This window comes from Streptopelia decaocto, assembly GCF_964273445.1.
Source record: "Streptopelia decaocto genome assembly, chromosome: 3".
Classification (NCBI taxonomy): domain Eukaryota; kingdom Metazoa; phylum Chordata; class Aves; order Columbiformes; family Columbidae; genus Streptopelia; species Streptopelia decaocto.
Genome location: NC_138656.1, coordinates 73,140,130 through 73,161,871, shown reverse-complemented (window position 1 = coordinate 73,161,871; position 21,742 = coordinate 73,140,130). Strand labels below are relative to the sequence as shown.

The window sequence follows — 21,742 nt, the reverse complement described above, 5'->3', positions numbered from 1 at the left end:
TACAGGTTGTTAAAGTGCTACCTTTGATTAAACTTATTTAAATTATAAATTGTAGAGATATTTAGATATATATGTATATATATATATTCTGTTTTTATTAAATGAAAGATGCTTCAATAGAAATACCTGTCACTTAGCACAGTCCTAGAATTTAATAGGAAAATTCTGTATCGAGAGTGGTTCCATGGTTCTAAGCTATATAGTCTGTGATTTTTGCATTTTGCAAATGTTGAATTACACAAATTCAAATCAGTCAAAAATAAAATAGCCTCTTCTATAAAAACACATACAAAACAACAGAAGTTGTCTTCATTCAACATGTCTTATTCATAGATGTATGTATTAACTGCTGCCTTTTACTCAAATTTAAATAGTTGCATGACTTTTGATATTCAAGGAAAATTTTTTGTCCGAATAATATTCAGCCTTTTTCTTAAACATCTTGGACTTTTGAGCTTGAAATAAAAAATTGTGGATTTTATAGGGAGACCTTGAGACTGTTACTAAATCTGGTATAGACTATGAGTAGAAATGTTGTGTAAAGTGATCAGAACAACTCACACCGTAGAAGCATGGATATCTGAGTGACAGATATTTGTACCATAAGTTCCAAGAGAGGGACAGATCAGTTTGGCCCGTTATTGGAGTTTGACGAAATAACAATGTGCAAATGTATGTGATGTGTGTGGTTATGCATGTGTGTGTATATGCTCAGCTCTAAGCATCGTGTGTGTACTAATGTGCTCTTTCTTACACACTGCATTTTGAACAGCGTCATATCGCCACTCGTTCTTAGTAAATGCTTTTGTGAATGCAAACCGTACATACAGGAAATGAGTAAGACACACTGTGGTGCAAAACAAAACACAGCTCTTTAGGTGGTCCAGCGGGTTCCCGCTCAATTCCTGCACATTGTGGTAAGCTGTTAAAACATGAGGCGATGTGCGGCACAGCCCCTGTGGGCTCTCTTCAGGAGCCCGGTGCTGCTGGTTTACTGAGAGCAGCTGGAGGCAAGAGCTGGTGGACAAGCGTCCAGGTATCACCTCCCGCCCAGCTCCAACTACACAAGAACTTCTGCTTTTATTCAAGGGGAACTTGGACTTTTATCCAAGGCTGTTGTCACCGCTCCTGCAGGAGCCATGAGCTGCCAGCTCCCCAAGAGAGATCAGCAAATCAATAGGGCGCTTCTCCAGCGGGAGCCAGTGACTCCAGTAGTGTCAGGAATGCTGTTTCTGAATTGCCATAACCCCATACAGAATGCTGGCTATGTCTTGCCATGGTTAAAAAATGTGTACTTACGCTATTGTTCTCAAGTTCTTTCCTCAATAGCACAGAATAACTCTGAAGCCAACAAGAAACTGATGAAAATCTTCCTTTTTCCTTAAATCAGAAATTAATTTGAACTTTTGCATTGCTTCCTTATCGCAAACCAAAACTAAACTAGAATAATTTCAGTTATAGATGAACTAGAACTGAACTAAAAAGTTACTTATTCAGTTCCCTGGTGGAGAAGATTGTTTCCTGAACTGCCGTTTTTTCTTTGAAAACTAGACAGACTAATGGGAATTCAATAGTGGCGATTAGTTGGAGAAATTTAGATCCAAATTGAAGACCCTCTTAGTTCCTAAAGGCTTATAAGGCTGTTGCCGAGACAGCGATTGCTTATGCAAGACACCAGGAGTGCAAATCAATTGCATTAGTGTAATGAACCAAGGTTTGAAATACCTGCTTAGAATGTAGAATTAAAGAAGTCTGAGAAAAGGGGTGTAAGAAAACTACACATCACCTTAGAAAAACACTGTGTGTATATCGAAGTGAATACTTGTGAAACGTGCATTGAAATGGGCTTGTGGGCATTTATTTTTATTTTCTAATGTGTAACAGCAGTGATTACCTTGTTATATTTGTAACTTCTTCAATTTTTGAGGGAACTTTTAATTCACTGTGACATCTTTGCATTTGGTGATATGTGATGATATAATCCTGACTTAGTTCATTAATCCTCTGAAAGCATTTTCTTTTTACTTAAAAGTATTTTTCTGTTAATTTTTCTTTAGGGGTAGCTACTTTTCCTACACTCTTTAGTTTTTGAAATTTCCATTTCTACCTGTTTCCTGCATGCTGAGTAATTTGGAGATAGCGCACGTAAAGATGGTCGAGGAAGATGTTTCTTATTGTCTCTGAAATTTTTAACTTCACCTCTGCCGCTAACTTCAGTTCTTTATTTTAACCAGTAGAAAATGAATGCCAATTTGACAATTACCCTTTGGTATACTGGATAGTTATTGTTCTGCAAATGGCCCAGTGTGAGCTGGTGTCTATTACAAGTCACTTCGTGCAGATGAGCAGCTCTATATTAACCATTAACCATAACCTGCATTAACCCCGTTTTATCGTTTTCAGGCTGGACTAACATTCAGTCTCTTGTTACAGTAGTACTGTAAACTCCATGGGGCCTTTGAATTTCTCTATTCCTATCCTTTTCAAGACAAAAACCCCTTGCATGTATTTCATTTCCCTCAAGCAATGCAGGTTTTAAAATATAACAATTACAAATGCCTTACCTCTTTTAGCTAACAAGACATACTGCTATTTATGGTCTGATGTGCTGATTTATGTGGAAAGTATAGATTTTGCTGACAACCTTTATTACAATGTACATTGTTTGAGAATAGCAGGAATTGATTTCACAGTATGATTATAGTTCTCACTTCAAGTCTTTTTCTATTATTGTAATAAGGGAAGTGGAGATGTAAGATCCTGACTCTACTTGACATTGTTGGACATGTTTTGTATTTTTTGTTTCATTAGCATGAGAGGCTTGCAGATTTAAAGTACCTCAGGTTAAGTTACTTTACATCAACTGATCTATATTAAGTATATATGCAGATGGAAAGTAATTTGAATCTGTTCAGCCCATTTTCACTGATGGCTGAGATAACTTGCATTAATTCTCGTCGAAATAGCAAACACAGAAGCACAGATTGGTTGAGCTTGGAAGGGACAGGAGGTGCCTTTAAATAATTTGAGGATGGATACTGCAGATCAACTGTGCATGGTATCTTATTGCTGTCTGATAACTCGCTTGTGTTAATTTAGGCCTTGTTTATTTCAGAATAATGGATAATTTGGAGCAATCAGTAAAGATACTTACACCTTTAGTTTGCTTTTGTTTTTTATTTTTTTAAGCTTGTTCCAATAGCAATCTCCTTTGCTTAATAGATCTTAATTATGTTTATTTCCACTTATAATTCTCTTATGAGAAATGTAAGTATTCCTTCAACATTCAAAGTGATGTTGCGTGTTTCTGAGGCTCTTGTTTCTACAGTATAGAATCTGAATGAACCAGAAAGAAAAGCCACAATAAGTTGCTTAGGAGTGAATTTTTCCTTTGTCTTCTGTACACTCTTCCATGCAGTTGTTTTTTGCACTGTTAGTTGTCCCCTGTTAAAATGTAGTAAATATTTCTGAAATAGGCCAACAAGACTGGTTTTAAGCTAAATGGAAGCTAGCTATTAAAAAAACCCCTGCCACATCAGAAAACTGAAGTATTAACATCATAATGAATGTTTACTTCTGTTTTCAGTGGCACAGATGTGTTGGAGAGTGCACAAATTGAGTTCAAGTGTGAGATAACTGCACATACACATACTTGAAACCTTCTGACTGTTCCTCTTAGACTGTCTGAATAAAATTAGTGATTAACTGTTTTTTAAAAAATTTGCTCCCAATCCTTGCCAAGGAAAAAGCCATAACAGTATTTTGCATCTTGAGTGTCTTCCAGGAAATATTTGGAGATGGGGTAATTATCCCAAAAGCTTGGGCTTAGAAATAAGTGAGCTGGACCAGGATTTCAGCCGAATAAACTAGATTGAATGTGGCTGAAGACTGGCTTAAATCTGAAACTTGAGAGCCTTTCTGTCTCCCTTGTTGATTTTATTCCATAGGCTGTTAATCTGACTGAAAGCTTTGAAGAAGACAGGAGTTGACTGTAGCGGACTGCATATTGCATAGGTGTGGAGGCCTGTTTCTATCCCATGACATACTAGGTGACACCAATGAACAGGCAAATCTTTCTCAAGCTAAAAGGAGCTGCTGAGTCCTCACATGCACCTACTGCAAAGTTTTAAGATATCTTTCTTAGTAGAGAGGCAGAACATGATCAATGACTTCTATAACATGACTTAAATACGCACTTTTTGGTGTAATCTTCTTTCATTTGCCGAATTTTTTTGGAGTAGTTCTTTTATTTCTTTGATTTATTCTCCTATCTACTGCTTCTCACAGGTTTGTTCAGCTGGGACAGAGTCAGCACAAACAAGACAAGAGCGGCCAGCAGTTTTGCTCAAAATACCACTTGGATAGGGTTATAAATTTGTAAGTATTCTTTCTCTTTTTCCCTTTAGCCTATTTCTTTTGCTTTGATTGTCAACCCCCCAAAACAATCAGGTAAATTTGATGTTAAATTGTTTAACGTCATATTTCAGCTGCTTTTACTGCATAAGGGGATTCAATGCATAGCATGAGGAATTGAGTTCCTGCTTCTCCCATGTAACTTTAAAGAAGTGTATCATTTTTTGTGGTTCATTATTTCATTAGGGTGGGTTTTGGGGTTGGGATTTTTTGGGAGGGCATTGGTTGATTTTCGTTTGGTCGTTTTTGTTTTGTTCTGGTTTTTTTTAGTATTTGTAGCGCCAAGATGATTTTATTCAAAATTCTTAGCAAGCGTGAGTTATCACAACATGAAGTGCTGAAGCTACCGAGTTTAAAAGGCAATTTCTTCTGCTGTGATTACTTTTGAAAGAGGTAGTTTGAAAGAGATTGGTTGACGTGCATATTTTTTTGTATAAAAAGCATTTGAAGTTGCAAATTGGTCTTTAGTGAGCAGTTATCTGAATTTATTTGTTCTGAGAAGGCTACAAGTGCCTCTTATTTGTTTTAGTGGACATTTGAGGAGTTTTGAGAGGTCAAATGAAATATTTTTTTATATATTATGTATTTTTTAATATTACATGGTATGTGGCCAGATGCTGGAGAGAGTAAGGCGAAGTGTGAATTGATTGCTGCTTTCTTTTGTGTACTGGATGCCCATCTGTGTCACTGAAGTGAAAAGATCAATGGTAGCTTTAATCAGTATGCACTGTTTTAACTGAAGAAAATAACATCTTGAATCTTGCACAGATGTTATTTTAACAATTAAAATCTGCTATGTTTTCCTCGAAAGTATCTCCTTGGCTTTTTTTGGTTGTCTGCTCATTGTTACGCACTGGTTCTATGCTTTTGTCAGTGATACTTTGAGCTGAAGAGGCTTTTTTTTATACAACTCATTTGTTACAGCAGATAATTTTTGCACCTTGTTCCAAACAGCTAAGTAGGTGATATTAGGTTGTAAGGGAAGATAAGCTCTGAATGCTTCTTGTCAATGAAACACTTCTTGAATACCTTGATTCCAAAAGATTAGTATGAGAGCCAAATTCAACAAAGCCAATTGTAGTGGGATGGTAGGAGGGTTGCTCTCCAGGGATATCTGCCATGCGGAATAACTTTTATGTATTCCATTGTGAATGAAGTAACTTTCCATTAATATGAAAAATAACTCTACCATTCAAATTACAGTAGGTGCACATATTTAATTCATATTGACAGAAGGAATTTAACTGTTTATGATTATAGATTGATTATTACTGTACAAGAATGGCCTCTAGTGGTACGCCAGATCATTTGGATCTTTTATTAGCACTAATATAAAAAGGTTCATGATGATATCCAAACGTCATGGTATTATTGAAGCAGGTCTTAGAATTTAAATGATGAAGCCCCAACTCCCTAGCTGACATCTTCCTTTACTGTAGGCAGCTTAAAGTTTCACCAAGGCAGGTTTTTATTTACTTTCCTCTTTGGGGTGTGTGATCTCCTACCCAGCAGCACAGCCACTCTGTAGGACTGCAAGACCTTTACTGCCATCCACTGATTTACAGAAGGCTCAGCTTTGTTTCCTGTGCTGCCTCTAGTCCATTCCTTTTGCGCTGATGAAGTGAGGGATCCTCAAATATATCACTCACCCAAGTTGGTATAAACACTGGGGTGTCTCAGTGAGGCTGAGAGAGCAGGATAACATAATACGAGTTTAATATTGTGTTTGAGACAATACTGCCTAATCTCAGTGCTTAGTCATTTGGAGCTGTATATGTTTAAAGTGATGATACCACTGCACATCGTTCATAATTAATAAGCTTACACTTTGTAGGTGAATTTGCCTGTAATTTTATAATAAAATATATCTGATGGGTATTAAAATAGTAAATGAGGTTGGTAAACTGTAAAACTGTTTTTAAATATGAAGGAACAACTCTGAATGTTTTGAAGGGAAGTGGTTATTAAGAAATTATTTTATAATGATAGGAATAGTTTTGCTATGAACAAAGGCAATTCCTTTTGTGTAATTGCAAAATCTCCCAGACAGTGCAGAAGATAATAGTTTCTTTCTTGCCCCCTTAAAGTAAATTATTCCCCAGGATATGCTGCTGCAAAATTAACATATTAAAGAGAGTCTGTACACATGATTCTGGTGGGTTTTGGGTATTCACAGAACGACAGAATGTTTGGGGTTAGAAGGGACCTCTGGAGATGATCTAGTGCAACCCACCTGCTAAAGCAAGTTCACCTAGAGCAGATTGCAAATATGTTCATTTTTCTCCTTTCCCAAGTGTAATTTCCATGTGTTTCTGAATAGTGGAAGTGTAAAATTCATAGAGCACACAAACCTGTGCCTTCTGTTCCTCCTGGTCTTGAGGTCACATAGATTATCTTTCTCTGCCAATGCTACCAAACATGCTCTTCTGTGGAGATGTGCAAAGAAACAGGGTATCTTATAGTCAGTATTTTTTTTTTTTTTTTCTGAAAGTATATCTTTATGCAGCTTAAAAGTTTTCTTCGGGTTTTGTCCTGCAACTTTTGAAAAACATGTAAATACTACTTGGATGGGATTTAAGGCATGTTGTTCAGTTCTGAAACAAGGAAGCTTTCTCTTACTGAGTTTGAATTGCTGCTCTGAATCAGGAATTTCCTTGGAGAATACTAACTTCTTAGATACAAAATAGCATGAACATACTGTACTCAAGATTAGGTCAAGAGAGAGGGTTTTCGGTAACAGCAGCTGAGGCACATCTTGCACTTGTTGGACTGTGTGTTTCCTTGTTTCTCAAGGAACACTTGAAGAAATTGAAAAATCGTGGTAACTTGAATTAATTTTATGTTAGGTGCCTTTTAAATTGAAAAACATCTGGCAAATTTGATTCTCCAGTAGTTCCTTCTAGATACAAATGCAGTTAAACCCCAGTCTTTTTTGCAGGAAAATGAAGTACTCAATCTAAAACTTTGGTTTCTCATCAGCAGTGAGATGTAGTTTAGGCTTAGGTTAGTTGCTGTCATTTCCACACTTTTCAAGGTTTTTTTTAATACCCTTTTTTGATCTTTGTGAACTCCAGTATGCATTGTAGAAATACTGAAGAGAAGCTTCGGGCTTAAATTTAGAAACTGTAAGTGTATGTTAGAAGTAAAAAATGGATACTTGAACAGTGATCACAGTGATGCAGTGAAATAATACTGAAGAGTAGTGGAGAATGTGGAAGGATATTGAAGTTCCTCTTTTTGTTCACAGAAACGGCAGGAAGGACAAAAGGTTAGAATTTTAGTTAGAGGTAAATAGAGCTAAACAGAGCTGGACTGCTTTTAGCACAGTCTATTATCATGTACATGAAGAGAGACTGAGTACTGTAGTATAATTACTGTTGGCTGACACGGTGCACCTCTTCCAAGTTCCCTAGTACTCATTGCGGTGTCGTATAAATAATAGTGTTGAAAACTATGCACTCAATCACTTTCCAAATGTACTTCTTACATTTATTTGGGAGCACAGAAAATTTGATTCCCTCCTGAACAGGGAATTGAGTGTTTTCATTCACTGCAGTACTTCTGGACAAGGATGTGGAAATGCTGTAGTGCTCTCACAACGAAGAGTAGCTGGTTGCATATGTTGGCGTACAAGCTGTCTGCAGTGCCTGTGCCTGTTGTGACCTGTGTAGTATATAACAGCAATAATGCATGTGCTCCAACCTTCTTTCATCCACCGGGATCTACTCTCCTGTTCAGTTTTCAAGACGCTGATGATGCTCAAGCAGGAGAACACTAGTGAGTGATATCCGCAGCGTGATCAAGAGCTATGTTCTCCTTAAATATTGGAAAAACATACCCTGTCTTTCAGAGATCTATCATATGGTCTGTGGTTTCAAAAGTTCCCTTGATATTAAATGTGTCATCTTTACCTAGATTCTGTTTGTTATCCAAGTATTGATCAAATGTGACTCAAAATGAGTAGCAATTAACTATCAACAAGTTAGCAGCTATGTACAAGTAGTAGATGGGCTTTTTTACTGTTTCTGTGTACATGCACATTATACGTATTGTTTTCTCACCAAGATAAAAATAATGCAGCAAATTTCAGTGAACAGTGGAGTACTCTATATTTTCTATTTTTGTTAATTAAATGGTTTACTGGAGTATTTTTACAATACCACTTCAAAATAGAAAAGTAAAAATAGGGCAGTATGTTTTCTAATTTTAATGAAATGTTTTACAGATCTAGTTACTTTTGAAAGCTGTTCCCTCAGTTTAAAGCAATTCTCTTGTTCATTCAGTCCTTCCATATGGCATGTTACTATGAGGTCTATTTCTTGGAGGATTTGATAAAGATAAAAATAGCTTTATATTTGCGAACATGGCATTATTGCTCCTTTTTAACTGCACTAAAGAGAAAGATGGTATTGAACTTGTCATCTTTCTGTGCATTCACATCCTAGGAGTTCTTGGGGGGATTCTGTATGTTGAAAGGCAGAAGTAAATGAATAAAGGATGTTTAGAGTGTTGAGTATATTTATTTTTTACATTAAAGCCATGCAAAATATCTCAATAGTTTCTCGACACTACTCTGGAAACAGTGACTCAAAAGGGGTTTGTAATTAGTCAAGAAGTGACTTTGGAAATTAGAAGTTTTCCTGGATTCTTAAGCATGTCGATGGTTCACAGTACAGTGCTTTTTTGCATGCTCTGTGCTTCAAATATGCACCCCAACATGTTGTTTCACATCAGAAAGTTAGATAAACATAAGAGTTTATTCACAAAATAGGGAATTGTTATGAATATTCATGGAAATATACTTAAAGAAATTGTTTACATTCTGTCTTCTGTTTACACTAAGCTTAAATCACAGAAGTCTCTTATCTAGTTGTGTTCTTCTCCTGATTAGTTGGCAGTCAAGGTTTCCTTTTAAAAAAAGGTAAAAAAAACAACAACATATTCTGCAGTTCAATAGAGCACCTTCTTGCTAGACAACCCTTTGTCTGAGCAACCTTTAGTATTTAGCAAAGTTTATTATCCTTAGTCTTGTATTTGAAATCTCCCAGAAGGGTCTGAATAAATGCTGTATTTTTAATTACAATTCATTTTATTTCTTCCATTTCTTCCATTTCTTGGAAACAGGATAGCTGTGCCTCTTGATTAAAACAAGCACTGCTTCAGCTCTTTGGAGATGTAAATATCTGTGTTAAAGTGGGAGTCATCTGCTTGACTTTCCTCCTTAACTAAAAACTCTTTGCCTCTGATGGATGAAATTCTTTCCAATTTGGTGATTATTGGGATTCATTTTACTTCAAAATGTGCTGTGCTGGATCTCGTGTTCTTTAACAATTGTATTTTAAGAAGTATATATGATCTAAACCTCTGTTTACATCTAGATAAAGGATTAGTCTTCCTTACTTAATTTGAATCTTTCATCTTTTTGACTTTTAAACAAAGAACTTCTGTGATTCTCCAGTATTTATTGCCTGTGAGAGCTCTCTTGAAATTTACTGGTCAAGCTGTTTTTAAATTACCTGGACTTTGTCTTGTCTGATGATGAAAGATTGTCTTCATTGGGATTCTAAGTGTCTTTAGCACTGTCTATGTGCTTGTCTCTTGCAAAATGGCCTAAGCCGACTGATTCCTATCAGGAATCAACACCACATAAAAAGAATCATTTTTTTTTCATTTTGGGCCTGAATGCTCTGTTCATGTTTAGTCACACATCTCAAGAATAACACTACTGGGAAGAGTCTAAGGAAAACCAATGGTATGATCAAAGTTGTAGGACTCTCCAGAAAAGACTGAAGGAAATAAGTAAGTCCATGTTGTGATGGTTTCTAAAATGCTCTACTGAAGTTTGACAGGTGACATGGTTTGGGATTACGGTTTAAGTCACAGTATGACTGGATTTGATGGGAGAAGGCAATTCTGACAGCTTGTTGCCACCAAAAGGGGGAGGTCCTGCTCTTTCCCCGCTTCTTTATCACGTACTTTTTCACTGACTTGTGCAAGCTTTGCTACTTGTTACAGCGCTCCATAAATCAGTCCAGCTCATCAGTCTGCAGCAGGCAAATACAACCAAAAAAAAGGCAAATAGTTTTCTGGTAGATTAATGAGATTATTTAGACTGGTGAAGGTCTCGGTTATCACCAGAGCTAGGGCAGAAGAGGCAGAGCCACAGGGTCAAACGCAGCAGAACTTTGTTACCTGGCTGGTGGCGATTTGTTAGATTGGCTCAGTCATCTTGCAGAGCACCCTTAGGACAGATGGGGGAGCAGAGCATGAGCTTTCAGAGGGATCTTGGGAAGGTGATTTGAACTCTTTGTGATTCAGATCCCCATGTTTGTAGGAAGAGTTATCTTTTTCGCGTTCATCTGTTCTGTCAATATTGAGGTCTGAGCTTTTCAGATGAAAAAGCTCATGTGCCGAGCATTTTTAGTACACTTCTCAACTGAGATGCTCAGTATTATTTTAACAATTAAACTGTTAGCATTTACTTGCCTCACACTGCTTTAGATCATAATTTTCATTTATTGATGTCTATTTCAAATTTAAAAAAATACATTTTTAATACCTGAATGTTCCCACTTGATCTCTGGGTCCTCTGTATTTCCTCCCTATCTACACTGAATCCTGAATAAAAATCTACATGGCAAATCTCATACCATCCATTGATGTAAAAGAAGCCTGCAACAGGGACAGAATGATATGTGAATTGTGATGAAATTTAGTCATTGTTTTTCAAAATGGCTGCAGTTGTGTGCACTGAAAAACTACCTTGAGCTATAAAACAATATTTCAGTACAATTCTGACTTGACAGGGCACTTGTTACTGCAACACACATAAAAATTTAGTTTGTCTGTATCTGCTGTCCACCTGGTTTAGTATTTCTGTACATCCTGTATTAAAAGGATAATGCAGTAGTCTCCCAAGACTAGAAAAAAATATTTTTATAACTGAACTTAGATTATTTTTTTAATATGTCAAAACTATGTTCTCTTTTGTTATTAAATTTGCATTTTTCCAAATTTTAAATAAATAACTATTGTGTCTTTTAGTACTGTGATCACAGTTAAAATGCTTCAGAATTTCTGTGGCTTGAAGCTTTTATTTTTATTTTGGGGTTAGCGGTTGGAGTTACTTACTTTTGCCTGTGAAGTCTCATTTTGATCCTAATGTCAGCAGTGCTGAAATCATATCCTCTAAAAATGTGACTGTAACAAATCCCTGTGAAATATGACAGTAAATTTAGTTAGTTCTACATTGCATATTATGGTTTTCTTGAATCTGGGATTTTGTAGTACTAACAATCTCTAGCAAAAAACAGCAAGTACTAAACTATTTGCCACCTTAGCCCATCTACTCTTAGACTTTCTGATGAAAATTCTCAGGAACCCTTCTTCAACCTGTCCCGTCTTGTCTGTGAAGTGATAGATTTCTATTAATCAGTTTAAGAAAACTGTCTTCCTCAAGTAATTCTATTTGAAAAAAGTAAGTCTAAGCTTTTCCTTTCCAAAAAGCAACACAATATTCATGTATCTTTTTTTTTTTTTTTCTTTTGTGTGTGTGTCTGAGTGTTCTTTTGATACTTGTTTTGTCCGGTACTACCAGTAGGTTCCTTTGTGTGTTCAGTCTTTAAATTTTGAATTAGTTTGTGGTCAGCATAAAGCACCTCTGCTTAAAAGATTCATCCTTCTTCAGGGATCACCTTTCTGTATCAGATGTTCTGTCCTTCTCTCATATTCCTTCTCTCTGCACTGTAGAGAAGCTGCTTCTAATTTGGATTGTAAAATGCTCATTTAGATGTATACCTGTGTAAGGAGAATTGCCTTTCTCTAACCTTTGAAACTGTATGTGCCGTTGGGAGTTTCAGGTGATCGCTCTGGGCCCTGGCTGCAGTCCCAGCTTTGCTGTGAGTTGGTTCTGTGAGATACAAGTTGCAGAAATATTGGACAGAGAAGGTTTCCTGGTTTTCAGTCCTCTCCACTCACAAAGAATGTGACTGAAACTTCGTTGTATGGAGTCGATAGTGTCTAAGGAAGGAAGAGTCTGTTGAAGGCTCTTTCAAGAGCACGGCAAGGAATTTAAAGGGATGCTATTTATGGGGATGAAAAACAAACAAACAAAACCCTACAACCCACAAAACAAAACCCCAAACACAGCCTCTGGATTTGCCAGAGTTTTGTAGGTCAGATGTATTTGCATAGGATTCAAACAAGGCCACAAAGTACATTTTGTCTCATTCTTTAGATGTACTTCCGAGACCTGAGGAGAACTAATCAATGTTGGAACACGTGTAGTGGCTTTCTGGCTGCTGTGTTTCTGAGAGCTCAGCACATCACCGTGCATTCTTCTCTCAAAGTATGGAACATCTCCATTGTCGCAGAAGATTTTAGCTGTATCTGCTTTTACTGTTGAGAGAAAACCATTTGGTGAAACCATAGCACCATGAAGCCTGTTCATAAGTGGGAAGAAATGAACGGAACTTTGCCTGTCAAGGGTGCTGTCCTTCGTGATATGGTGTTTACGTTCCTGTCTATGTAATTTTCATCGCGAGGCCATAGAACTACAGTTAGCCCAGGGAGATCTGATAGCCAAGTCATAACTAATATGCTCTTCTTCATGGCTCTATTGTAAAATACTCAGTAGATGAGATTTTTACTTGAATAGTGTTAGAGAAGTGACTTAATTGAATGACTGGTTAATACAAGCACTCTACAAATAGTTACAGCTTAATACAAGGTTATTAATCAAAACTGGCATGCACGAACATGCAGTTCTTTCAATATATTTTTACCATGTTGAAGCAAGTAGGTGGAAAATTAAGATATAGTCACTAAATACTCAAAATGAAATACACTTTACTGCCCAGCCTTCCATTGTGCATAAGGAAATGACTTTTGACTCGTTAGTGCTTCAGAAATCAATAAATAGAGAAGGCGTCAAATTAGTCTTATGGCTTTGTTTCGGTTTTTTGCTTAACTACTGACTTGCTAGTGGAGTAGATGGGATGGCTACATTTGACTTTATTTGGTGTTAGTGACGTTGTTAAGTACAGTGTGCTAAAGGCAGATACTTTGCTAGAGTCTCAGCTTGAATGCTTACACTAGATAAATAAGTATCTGCAGAAGCTGAGGGTGCTTTGAAAAGCCATCTGCTTTTTAGGCATGTAGATAGACTACTGTCTGGTACCAGTTTTTAAAACACCCACCTTAATGTGGTGTAATAAACTAGAAGAATATGATAGTGATGATGAGAAGAAACTATCACTCTGTTGGGAAAAAAAAAATAGAAAGGTTAAGTATGATGGAATTTCCACAGTATTATTCATAGGGTTTACCAGCAAAAAATAAAATAAAATGCTGATTTGGTGAGAACATAATAGGAGAGGTTAAACTCTTCAGAAAAGTTTCAACTGTTCTGAAATAGAAATTTTGTATTGCTTAAGAAAAGCATAAAAATGGCAAGGGTTTGGAAATTTTACCCTGATCATACAGGCAGGTAACTTGCTTACATCCTTAGCGTTCGCTTACATTCCACTGTAGTGCCACAGAATTCTAAGACTAAGAAACGTAAAGTGCAATTGTAATACAATCTAAAATGAGGGAAAATAAAAACATAATCTGTGCAGTAAGGCTTCCCTTTTTGGCAAACATTTTAGCTTTACTTTTTTCTCTAATTCTAGAATAGCCATATACAGAGTGTTTCAAAAAGATGGACCCAATTTGAAGTCAGTATATCTCATGAACCGCCCATGAATGAAACTCTCACCACTTGAAGGGGTGAGGTACAGAGTTTCAGATTATTACCGCTAGATGTAAATTGTTGTGTAATTCTAACATGTTGCCATTGTGAAAAATACTGCCTTGAAACTGGGTCCAGCTTTTTGAAACACCCTGTATTTCTATGACACAACCTAGCAAGTTCCGTCTACTTCCCACTAAAATGTAACTTGGCTTTAAGTATGTAGCTGAACTCTGTGGGTGACCATAGATTTTATTGTCTCAAGTTCAATAGTACACCTGTATTTTATTAAAAGCATAAGTAATTGTATCATTACTGTCAAAGTATAAGCAACTGAATATATTGCTATGTAAAATGGAAAAATACAAATTTAAATATGAAATTGAAAAATGGGAATTTAACATGCAAACATTTTTATTTTATATGATATATTCCCATTTTAGTGGAATCTGTGGCATACTATGTTACATGACACACTGCAGTTGTTTTATAAGACTAACAAGCCATCACATGATGAGACATCCAAAATCTGGCATACTTAAATAAAATAAAAGGTTATAAAATAAGAGAGCAAGTTTTTTGCCAGTTTTAATAGAGAACCTGGTTTATAAACTGTCAAACATTGGTTTATGCTAATAATAAAACTAGAGGGCTATTACTGCATCTCATTTATAGAAGGGCTCTGCCATCATTTGAGTGTTCTAGTTCTTCAAAGGCATGATGCCTTGTGTTTTCCCTTTAAAAGAGGATATAATAAACACAAAAATAACTTCTTGTCTCTTGAAGAGCACCCAGATAGTGAGTCATGACTGTGGCTTCTGTGGAATATGACAATGATGCTAATATCTATGAATTTTCATTGCACTTGAGCTGATCGATGTTCACTTTTGGAAACAGTGAGCTTTGACGGGAAGTTTCTGCTGTCATTTCTTACCTGAGAAGCTGAGCTCAAAAATACGTGCATATGCTAATACAATATTCAACAATTGCTTTCTGACTGTTTTTCAGGCACTGGCACTGGCTACTCTTGCAATATGCTATTATGTAAAGTAGTTTGAAAAGTTTTCTTCAGCAGCTAAAATAGTAGGTGACAAATGAGAAGCTAGTTTAAAAACAATCTTGCGTATTAAACATAGTTTTTGTTCACTGCATTGTCAGAGAGGATGGAGTAGACCTTGGAACTCTGCATAAATGGCAAGGTGACGAGGTTGATCAGAAAATAATTAGTTTGTGTGGAGAGATGAATTACTCTTGGTTGTATGATACTGATGTGGAGGAGTCAAACAGAGGATGGCGGTCCACCATTTTTCTCAATGTAGGAGTTATGAGCAACCAAGGCCCAGAGTAGAATAAGAAATGACAGGAATGTCACATCGTATTCAAGTCACGGAAAATATTGCCACAAGATCCTGTGTCAGATGCTAGAAAAAAAACAGTGAAAACCTATGGAAATGACTTTTCATGAAACAATCGTCCGGTTTCAAATTTTGCCTGAGGTCGATCCTAAGTGCTGGTTGCTCAAATGCAGGAGGATATACTGGAAAAGGGGTTGTTAAGTACCTGTTCTGTTTTAATAAACTGTCTGCAAAAATTGCTGCGAGCTCCTCCATGCGACAGGCTGATTGGGTCCATAGAATTTGGGTTCAGGCTAGAAGGAAAGATCCAATTTAGAGAAGTGTTCTGTGTATGTGGTGGTAGGAAAGTGAGTCTCTGGAATTGAAATGTTTGTGTTGTACTGAATACTTGGGCAGCATTGTTTATATAGAGTATTTATAAAGCAGTAGTATTTTAGTAGCTAGCTAGAAAGTAAATTACCTTTTCCAGCTGAAATAGGAGGTAAACACATATGACACTGATGATTTAGAGAATTATTTAAAACACATATGTATTTTTTTTCATAACTGAGAAATAATTTATTTCTCCTGTTTAGCATTTATAGGTGCATTGCATCCACTGTTGTACATAATCATAGTTCTGTCAGATCATTTTTCCAGCTCTCTCATCATCTCAGTGATGTTTGCTGGTCTCATCCAAGTATTTAATTGTCTGTCTTGTATGGCAGAGCCCAAGAGTGGGCAAGGTTCTCCAAATGTGGTTGTTCAAGCCCTGAATCACAGAATCACATGGAGGGAATTGATCACTTTGCTTGAGCTGCTGGCTTCGCAGTTTCAAAGAGTTGCAGTTAAAATTACCTTACGAGTGAGTCTGATTTACAATAGTTCTTAGAAAAGGTCTGACATACTCAGGTTCGTCTAAACTTTAAACTACATGTTTTTCTCATAAGATAAGTAGATATGAATATTAGGATTTAAAGACAGCATTTATGGTACAAAGCTATTTAAAAAACATTCTCATAAAATAAAAGCTGGTAATAAGATGTCTGTTTCCTGATAATTAGATGGAAAATTCTTATCTGAGAAATCCTTTTTGTATGTTGGTTCAGAGTACAGGGTGTTTCAAGAAGTTGGACCTGTATATTAGAATTACACAAAAATTTACAAACAGTTTAATGAGTTATCAGTTTTACTAACTTTTTTATAAATGCTTTATATTCCCTCCACCTGCTGTATGGACAACATCAAGACAATTGTTGATAGTTTGTAGTTGCAAAGATATAGTGATGTCAAATTGGGTCCATCTTTTTGAAACACACTGTGTAATTACTTGCTTGTTACAATTGCTACTAAGTTAATAGCTCACTAAAGTTTTTCTTTTATCTGCTATAATGCAGGGCACAGATCTGTCTCAGCTTGGTTACTTAGTCACTGTAGCAGATCAGAGGAAGGATAAAGAAATGAGGACAGAGTTGGAGGGAAGTGAGAAAGTATTCAGTGATTAGTGACAACTTACCTAATTACCCTACTTGGAGAGACGGGTCTTATGAGGTCTGCAGTAGTGATAAAAATCTAGGTAAATGAATTCTCTAGTGGAAAGTAACCTTTTCATTGACCCTCATATATATTTCAAGATAAAGAAATACTCTTCTTTCTCTGTGGAAAAATTTTACCTAAAGTTCCAAATATTCTGCATGTTTATTTGTTTGTTTGTTTGTTTTTCAGAATACCCATCTCCTCCTTTTCTCAAGACAATATTTATGAAGTTCAGCCTCCAAGAGTTGATAGGAAATCAATAGAGATTTTCCATGCACACATTCAGGCTGGAGGAGGAAATATGCAGCCCCTGGGAAAAGATGACTTCCTTATGTACAGAGAGTACATTCGAAACAGATACATGTAAAGACAAGCTGGATTCTCCTGCCAGGTCTACTGTGCTGATAGGTCATAAAAAAATTTAGAAAGGAAATCTAGTTTTGTTATTTTGCAGTAATACATTTCTCTAACACTTTTATTTATTTTGCTTTACTAGTATATATTTACAGTATTGTGCTTTACAGGAAAAAAGTGATATAATGTCTACTCTTCAGCTGAGAGAGACTGTGTGTCTTAAGAGACTATGTGAATAATAAGAGCACCTACAGTCACTGAAGAGTATGTAGCAATTTATGGCAAAGAAAATATTGCATCTTTAGGTTTTTATATTAATTTCTTACATTGTTATGTTTGCTAGTAAAGCTGAAGTGATTCATACATAAGAATCAGAAGAGAATACTTTTCTTCCTCTTTGTTCTGTGACAGCAAACAATCTTTTTACAGCAGAATGTTTTCTGATGTTTCTTGATATTTTTAGCAAACTGAGTGCTAAAATGACTGCTTGTCATTTGCTGCTTTCTTAAGCAAACGTGAAAAATACTAATGAACTTTGTAACCCTAATTTGTGTCAAAACTAATCTTGCTGGTGCTGGTAGCTACAGAACGTGTGCCACATGCACGGTAAAAGGTGCTTGTGACAAATTATCATGGGCTTCTAGTAGGACACTGAGGTGAAGCACTTACTGACTGCGTCTGCAGATGAAGGAAGGCTCTGCACTTCACTGGGTTTAGACTTCAGAGGGCACAAAGCCATCCTGTCATTCTTCTGTATGACAAGCATTATCCTTTTTGCAGCATACTCTTTCCATCCCTGTACTTGTGCTCTTGCAAGATGCTTTCAGGTTCAAGCCTTACAGCCTCCCAAGAAATCAGTGTCAGTCAGTGAGGTATAGAGAGTGGATCAGCTGGGGCGGTCATGCAAGAGGAAGCAGTAGTTGGGTTAGGCAAGACTGAACATCATGCCCAGCACTAGGTTAGAAGTGGAGAGGCAGCAGGTAGCTAAAATACGTTGTTTAATTTGGACTTGTAATTAAAACATTTGTTTTAAAAAAAAGCCTGTTATTTGCAATTACAATTTGCAATTACAAAATTCCGAACACTGCTTCCTAGCCCTTTGCCTTGAAGAATATGGACAGTATCAGCAGCATCCTTAGCAAGCCATGTTATTCTGCAAGCTGGTACAGACCATTTTTCAGGATTTTCTGGAATATCTGAATAACTGTTTTAGGGATGTCAGCCAACTGTGTGTACTAGATGTAGGCAACATGTTTGTGTTCATAGTAAATTGCTTGCAGGAAGCTACTGCAGGTTCTTGGCTGCATGCTGCAAACATATTCTGAATATGTTTGAATAGTAAGTTGCACTTTCGTCAGTAAATGAGTGAAAGAGAAGACACAGTGGGGAAAGGGAAAAGATAGAAGTTTCTTGCAATAGAAGTCTGTGTGCTTCAGGAAATTACTTGTATACAGTCAGTGAGAGAACATGGTACGTCAAGCTACTGAAAAGTTTTGATGTCCATACATTTTTGTTATTTGATTGATATTGTTTTGAGAGAAACTAATGTATTTTAAGAGGTGCAAGAATGAAATGTCACTTTAGGTAATACTTCACTGCAATTGTCAACTTTTTTTTTCCTGGGAAAATACTTGTAGTGAATTCTTTTGTGCGATATGAAAATTAATTTGAAGGAATAAATTGTTACTTTGGAAAAATGTAGATCTGGAGTCATTATCCTAATGAGGCAAATGCATGCTTTTCTTACTGCACTTAAACTATTTCAAAGAATGTTTTCTAGCCTATCACAATCCTTATATTTTTGTTGTTCGTAGTTGCTGGTAATTCATAAAAGTTGTTCTTGGAAGTGTGCCACGTAACCATGGATAAGGCACAAGATGATGCGCTTTTTTTCAACATCTGATGTTGCAAAATGCAGGAACTATACTTGTTTTACAACTGTAAGAGAAACTATCTTAACACCTCAGCAATTCAAACAGTCCTCAGGAAAAGAGGATTAAAGGGTTTTGTTTTTACAAAGCCATGAGAGATGAATGACATCTCAGTCCATTCTCTGTCTGGGCATCCTCTTGAATCTTTTAGTAAGTGTAACTGCTGCTTGTAGGGGTTTAAGCCGTGTGCTTCATATGCTTGGGTATTAATATTCAGGTGACAGCTTGTATGATCAGCCATCGGTGTACTCCTGACAGCTGCTAAGAATACTTCAGGGTGCTAATGTCAACTGTTTACTAGGTTTATTTTTTTAAAACAAACAAACAAACAAATGTGCACAAACCAAGACTCACATCTTAACACTGCCTGAATGATGAACTTTCACCAGTCTGAATAGATCTGCTGCCTAATGTATGTAAAGAGTTAATTTAAAAAGAAAATACACTCATCACACATATAACAAGGTCATTTGTACGAAGGACTCCAGAGGTGTTGCCTCTGCATCTCCTGACTTTATTCTGATAATAAGGTCCAGTTCTCAGCCATGTTTGAAGTTGTGAATAGGTACATATATTTTCCTTTCAGAAGGTGAGGAAAAAGCATGTAAAGTAAGTATAAACACACAGAGACTGGGCTGTGTTGTCTCTGAAGACTAACATGGAGCTCTTTTTGACTCTTAAGGGCTAATGATCATCTTTAACTTTCAACTATATGGACAAATAAAATATTTGAGAAATACATTGGTTTTCCTCCAAAATATATTTAGCTTGTTTCAGTGTGTTTGAAGGTTACACTGTAATAAAGTGCCAAAGTGTCCACCTGGGGAATAATGACTTTGGGTTCTTTTCTGGTGGAATTGGGAAGCACAGAGATCGGATTAGGACTGTGTCGTTTCCGAGCCCATGGCTCTTTGATGTGTCTCTGAAAGCTTCAGCTGTGTTCTGTGCCCCTATTGAGGTTGATACTTGTGCCCATCGGAGCAGTTATTCCCCAGCACTTCCATTAGTACCTTCCCCTCCTTGTGAGTGTTGCTTCCACTTCCAAAGCCCACTGACTTTTTGTTCTCTCTCTCACTCCTTTCCAGAGAGACTCAGATATGACCCTGAAATATTATCATTTTAATGTGCACACAACTGCAGCCACTACAGTAGAGAAAGGGAAACAGCTGTATCTAGTTCTGGGCAGCTCTTTGTTTGGTTACTGAGTTTTTGACGTTTTTGTGCAGGATCTCAGAAAGTTTTCACAGGCTTAGGCCAGCCTTCACTTGTATAAACTCCATGCATGAGTGTTGAGGTATGTATGAAGTATTGTTCCATTTGCTGGCACAGTTTGAATCCAAGTGATCACCTGGAGGCTGACAGGGAAAAGATATAACATGCTTGGCTCCCAAATGCGTTCCTCTGTCTCCCATATATTTAAAAAATCTAATTAAAGTTGTCACTTTTGCTGGTGATTTAAAAATAATATGAAAACAGTGTAATACGTTACAAAATAATAATGAAAAAAAATCATACATTGAAATTGCAACCCTTGCAAAAACTGATACACAGCAGTTCCCCACTGGAGTTCTTAAAATCTATATGCTACAAAGAAAACTGTTACAGCTGCTAATCAGTCTGCTAGAAGCGAGTAAAAGAGAGCTGAGAAAGGGCATGAAAAACGATGTTTAGCATTACTATATATTTCTGGAGGAGCAAGATGTGCTTTTTACCATATCTGACCCAAGGTTTGAATATAACATTAAAATTCTATTCTTTCGAATATATTAATCTGTGAAGAATGAAGATAGAGTGTAATAAATGTGGGGCAGACAGGCAGCATGTAATGAACCATTTTTAATGGTCTGTTTGCTCATTCTAGGTGTAGCTGTGCTGCTGGTGCCAAAGCCCGGTGCGGTTTTTAGGCATTACAGTAGGTGCAGTGTACGCATTTGTGGTTGTCTTCCCATTGTTAGCACAAAGCATGTACAGCTTGGGTACTCCTTTTTTGTAAGGGCTACGTTTTCTTATTTCGTACCCCCCTCTCTTTTTTTTCTGATTTTTTGTTAATTTATTTGTTTAATTTCCCTTCCTTCTTCTTCACCTCTGGTTCAGAGTCCTTTTTCTTACTCAGAACCCACTCTATACATCTCTTCCTTTTTAAACTTTCATTTCTTGGAGGAAAACTCCATAAATCTTACTCTTTTATTGAAAAACCTTAATGCTTTCCTCAGCAACCCATATCCCTCCTTTTTCAATGCAGGCTGTGCCATCATCTGCCCTGCCTCATTTCTTACCTCCCGTGGTGGCGACAGATGCGTCTATTGTCCCTCTTGGGTTCTCTGTGTCCTGGTAACAGATTCTTGAGAAGTGCTCTGCTTGGGTACAGGATGTGAGTGCTTGAACAAATTGTAGACATCACTTAAAATCTTTTCCTCCAGAGAAAGCCAAGCGCTGCTCTGATT

The 21,742-nt window shown here is 36.8% G+C and overlaps 1 protein-coding gene across 2 annotated transcripts in view; it reads left to right on the top strand.

Moving 5' to 3' along the window:
* The window catches only part of FIG4 (FIG4 phosphoinositide 5-phosphatase), a 68,895-nt gene extending 49,831 nt beyond the window's left edge, over window positions 1–19,064 (top strand). For both annotated transcript variants that reach the window (XM_082047864.1, XM_082047863.1), the window contains 2 exons: window positions 4,288–4,377; window positions 17,203–19,064. In XM_082047864.1, the coding sequence (XP_081903990.1) occupies window positions 4,288–4,377; window positions 17,203–17,380 (268 nt within the window). In that variant the 3' untranslated portion in view covers window positions 17,381–19,064. The remainder of the gene's footprint in view (window positions 1–4,287; window positions 4,378–17,202) is intronic.
* The last annotated feature ends 2,678 nt before the right edge of the window (window positions 19,065–21,742 follow it).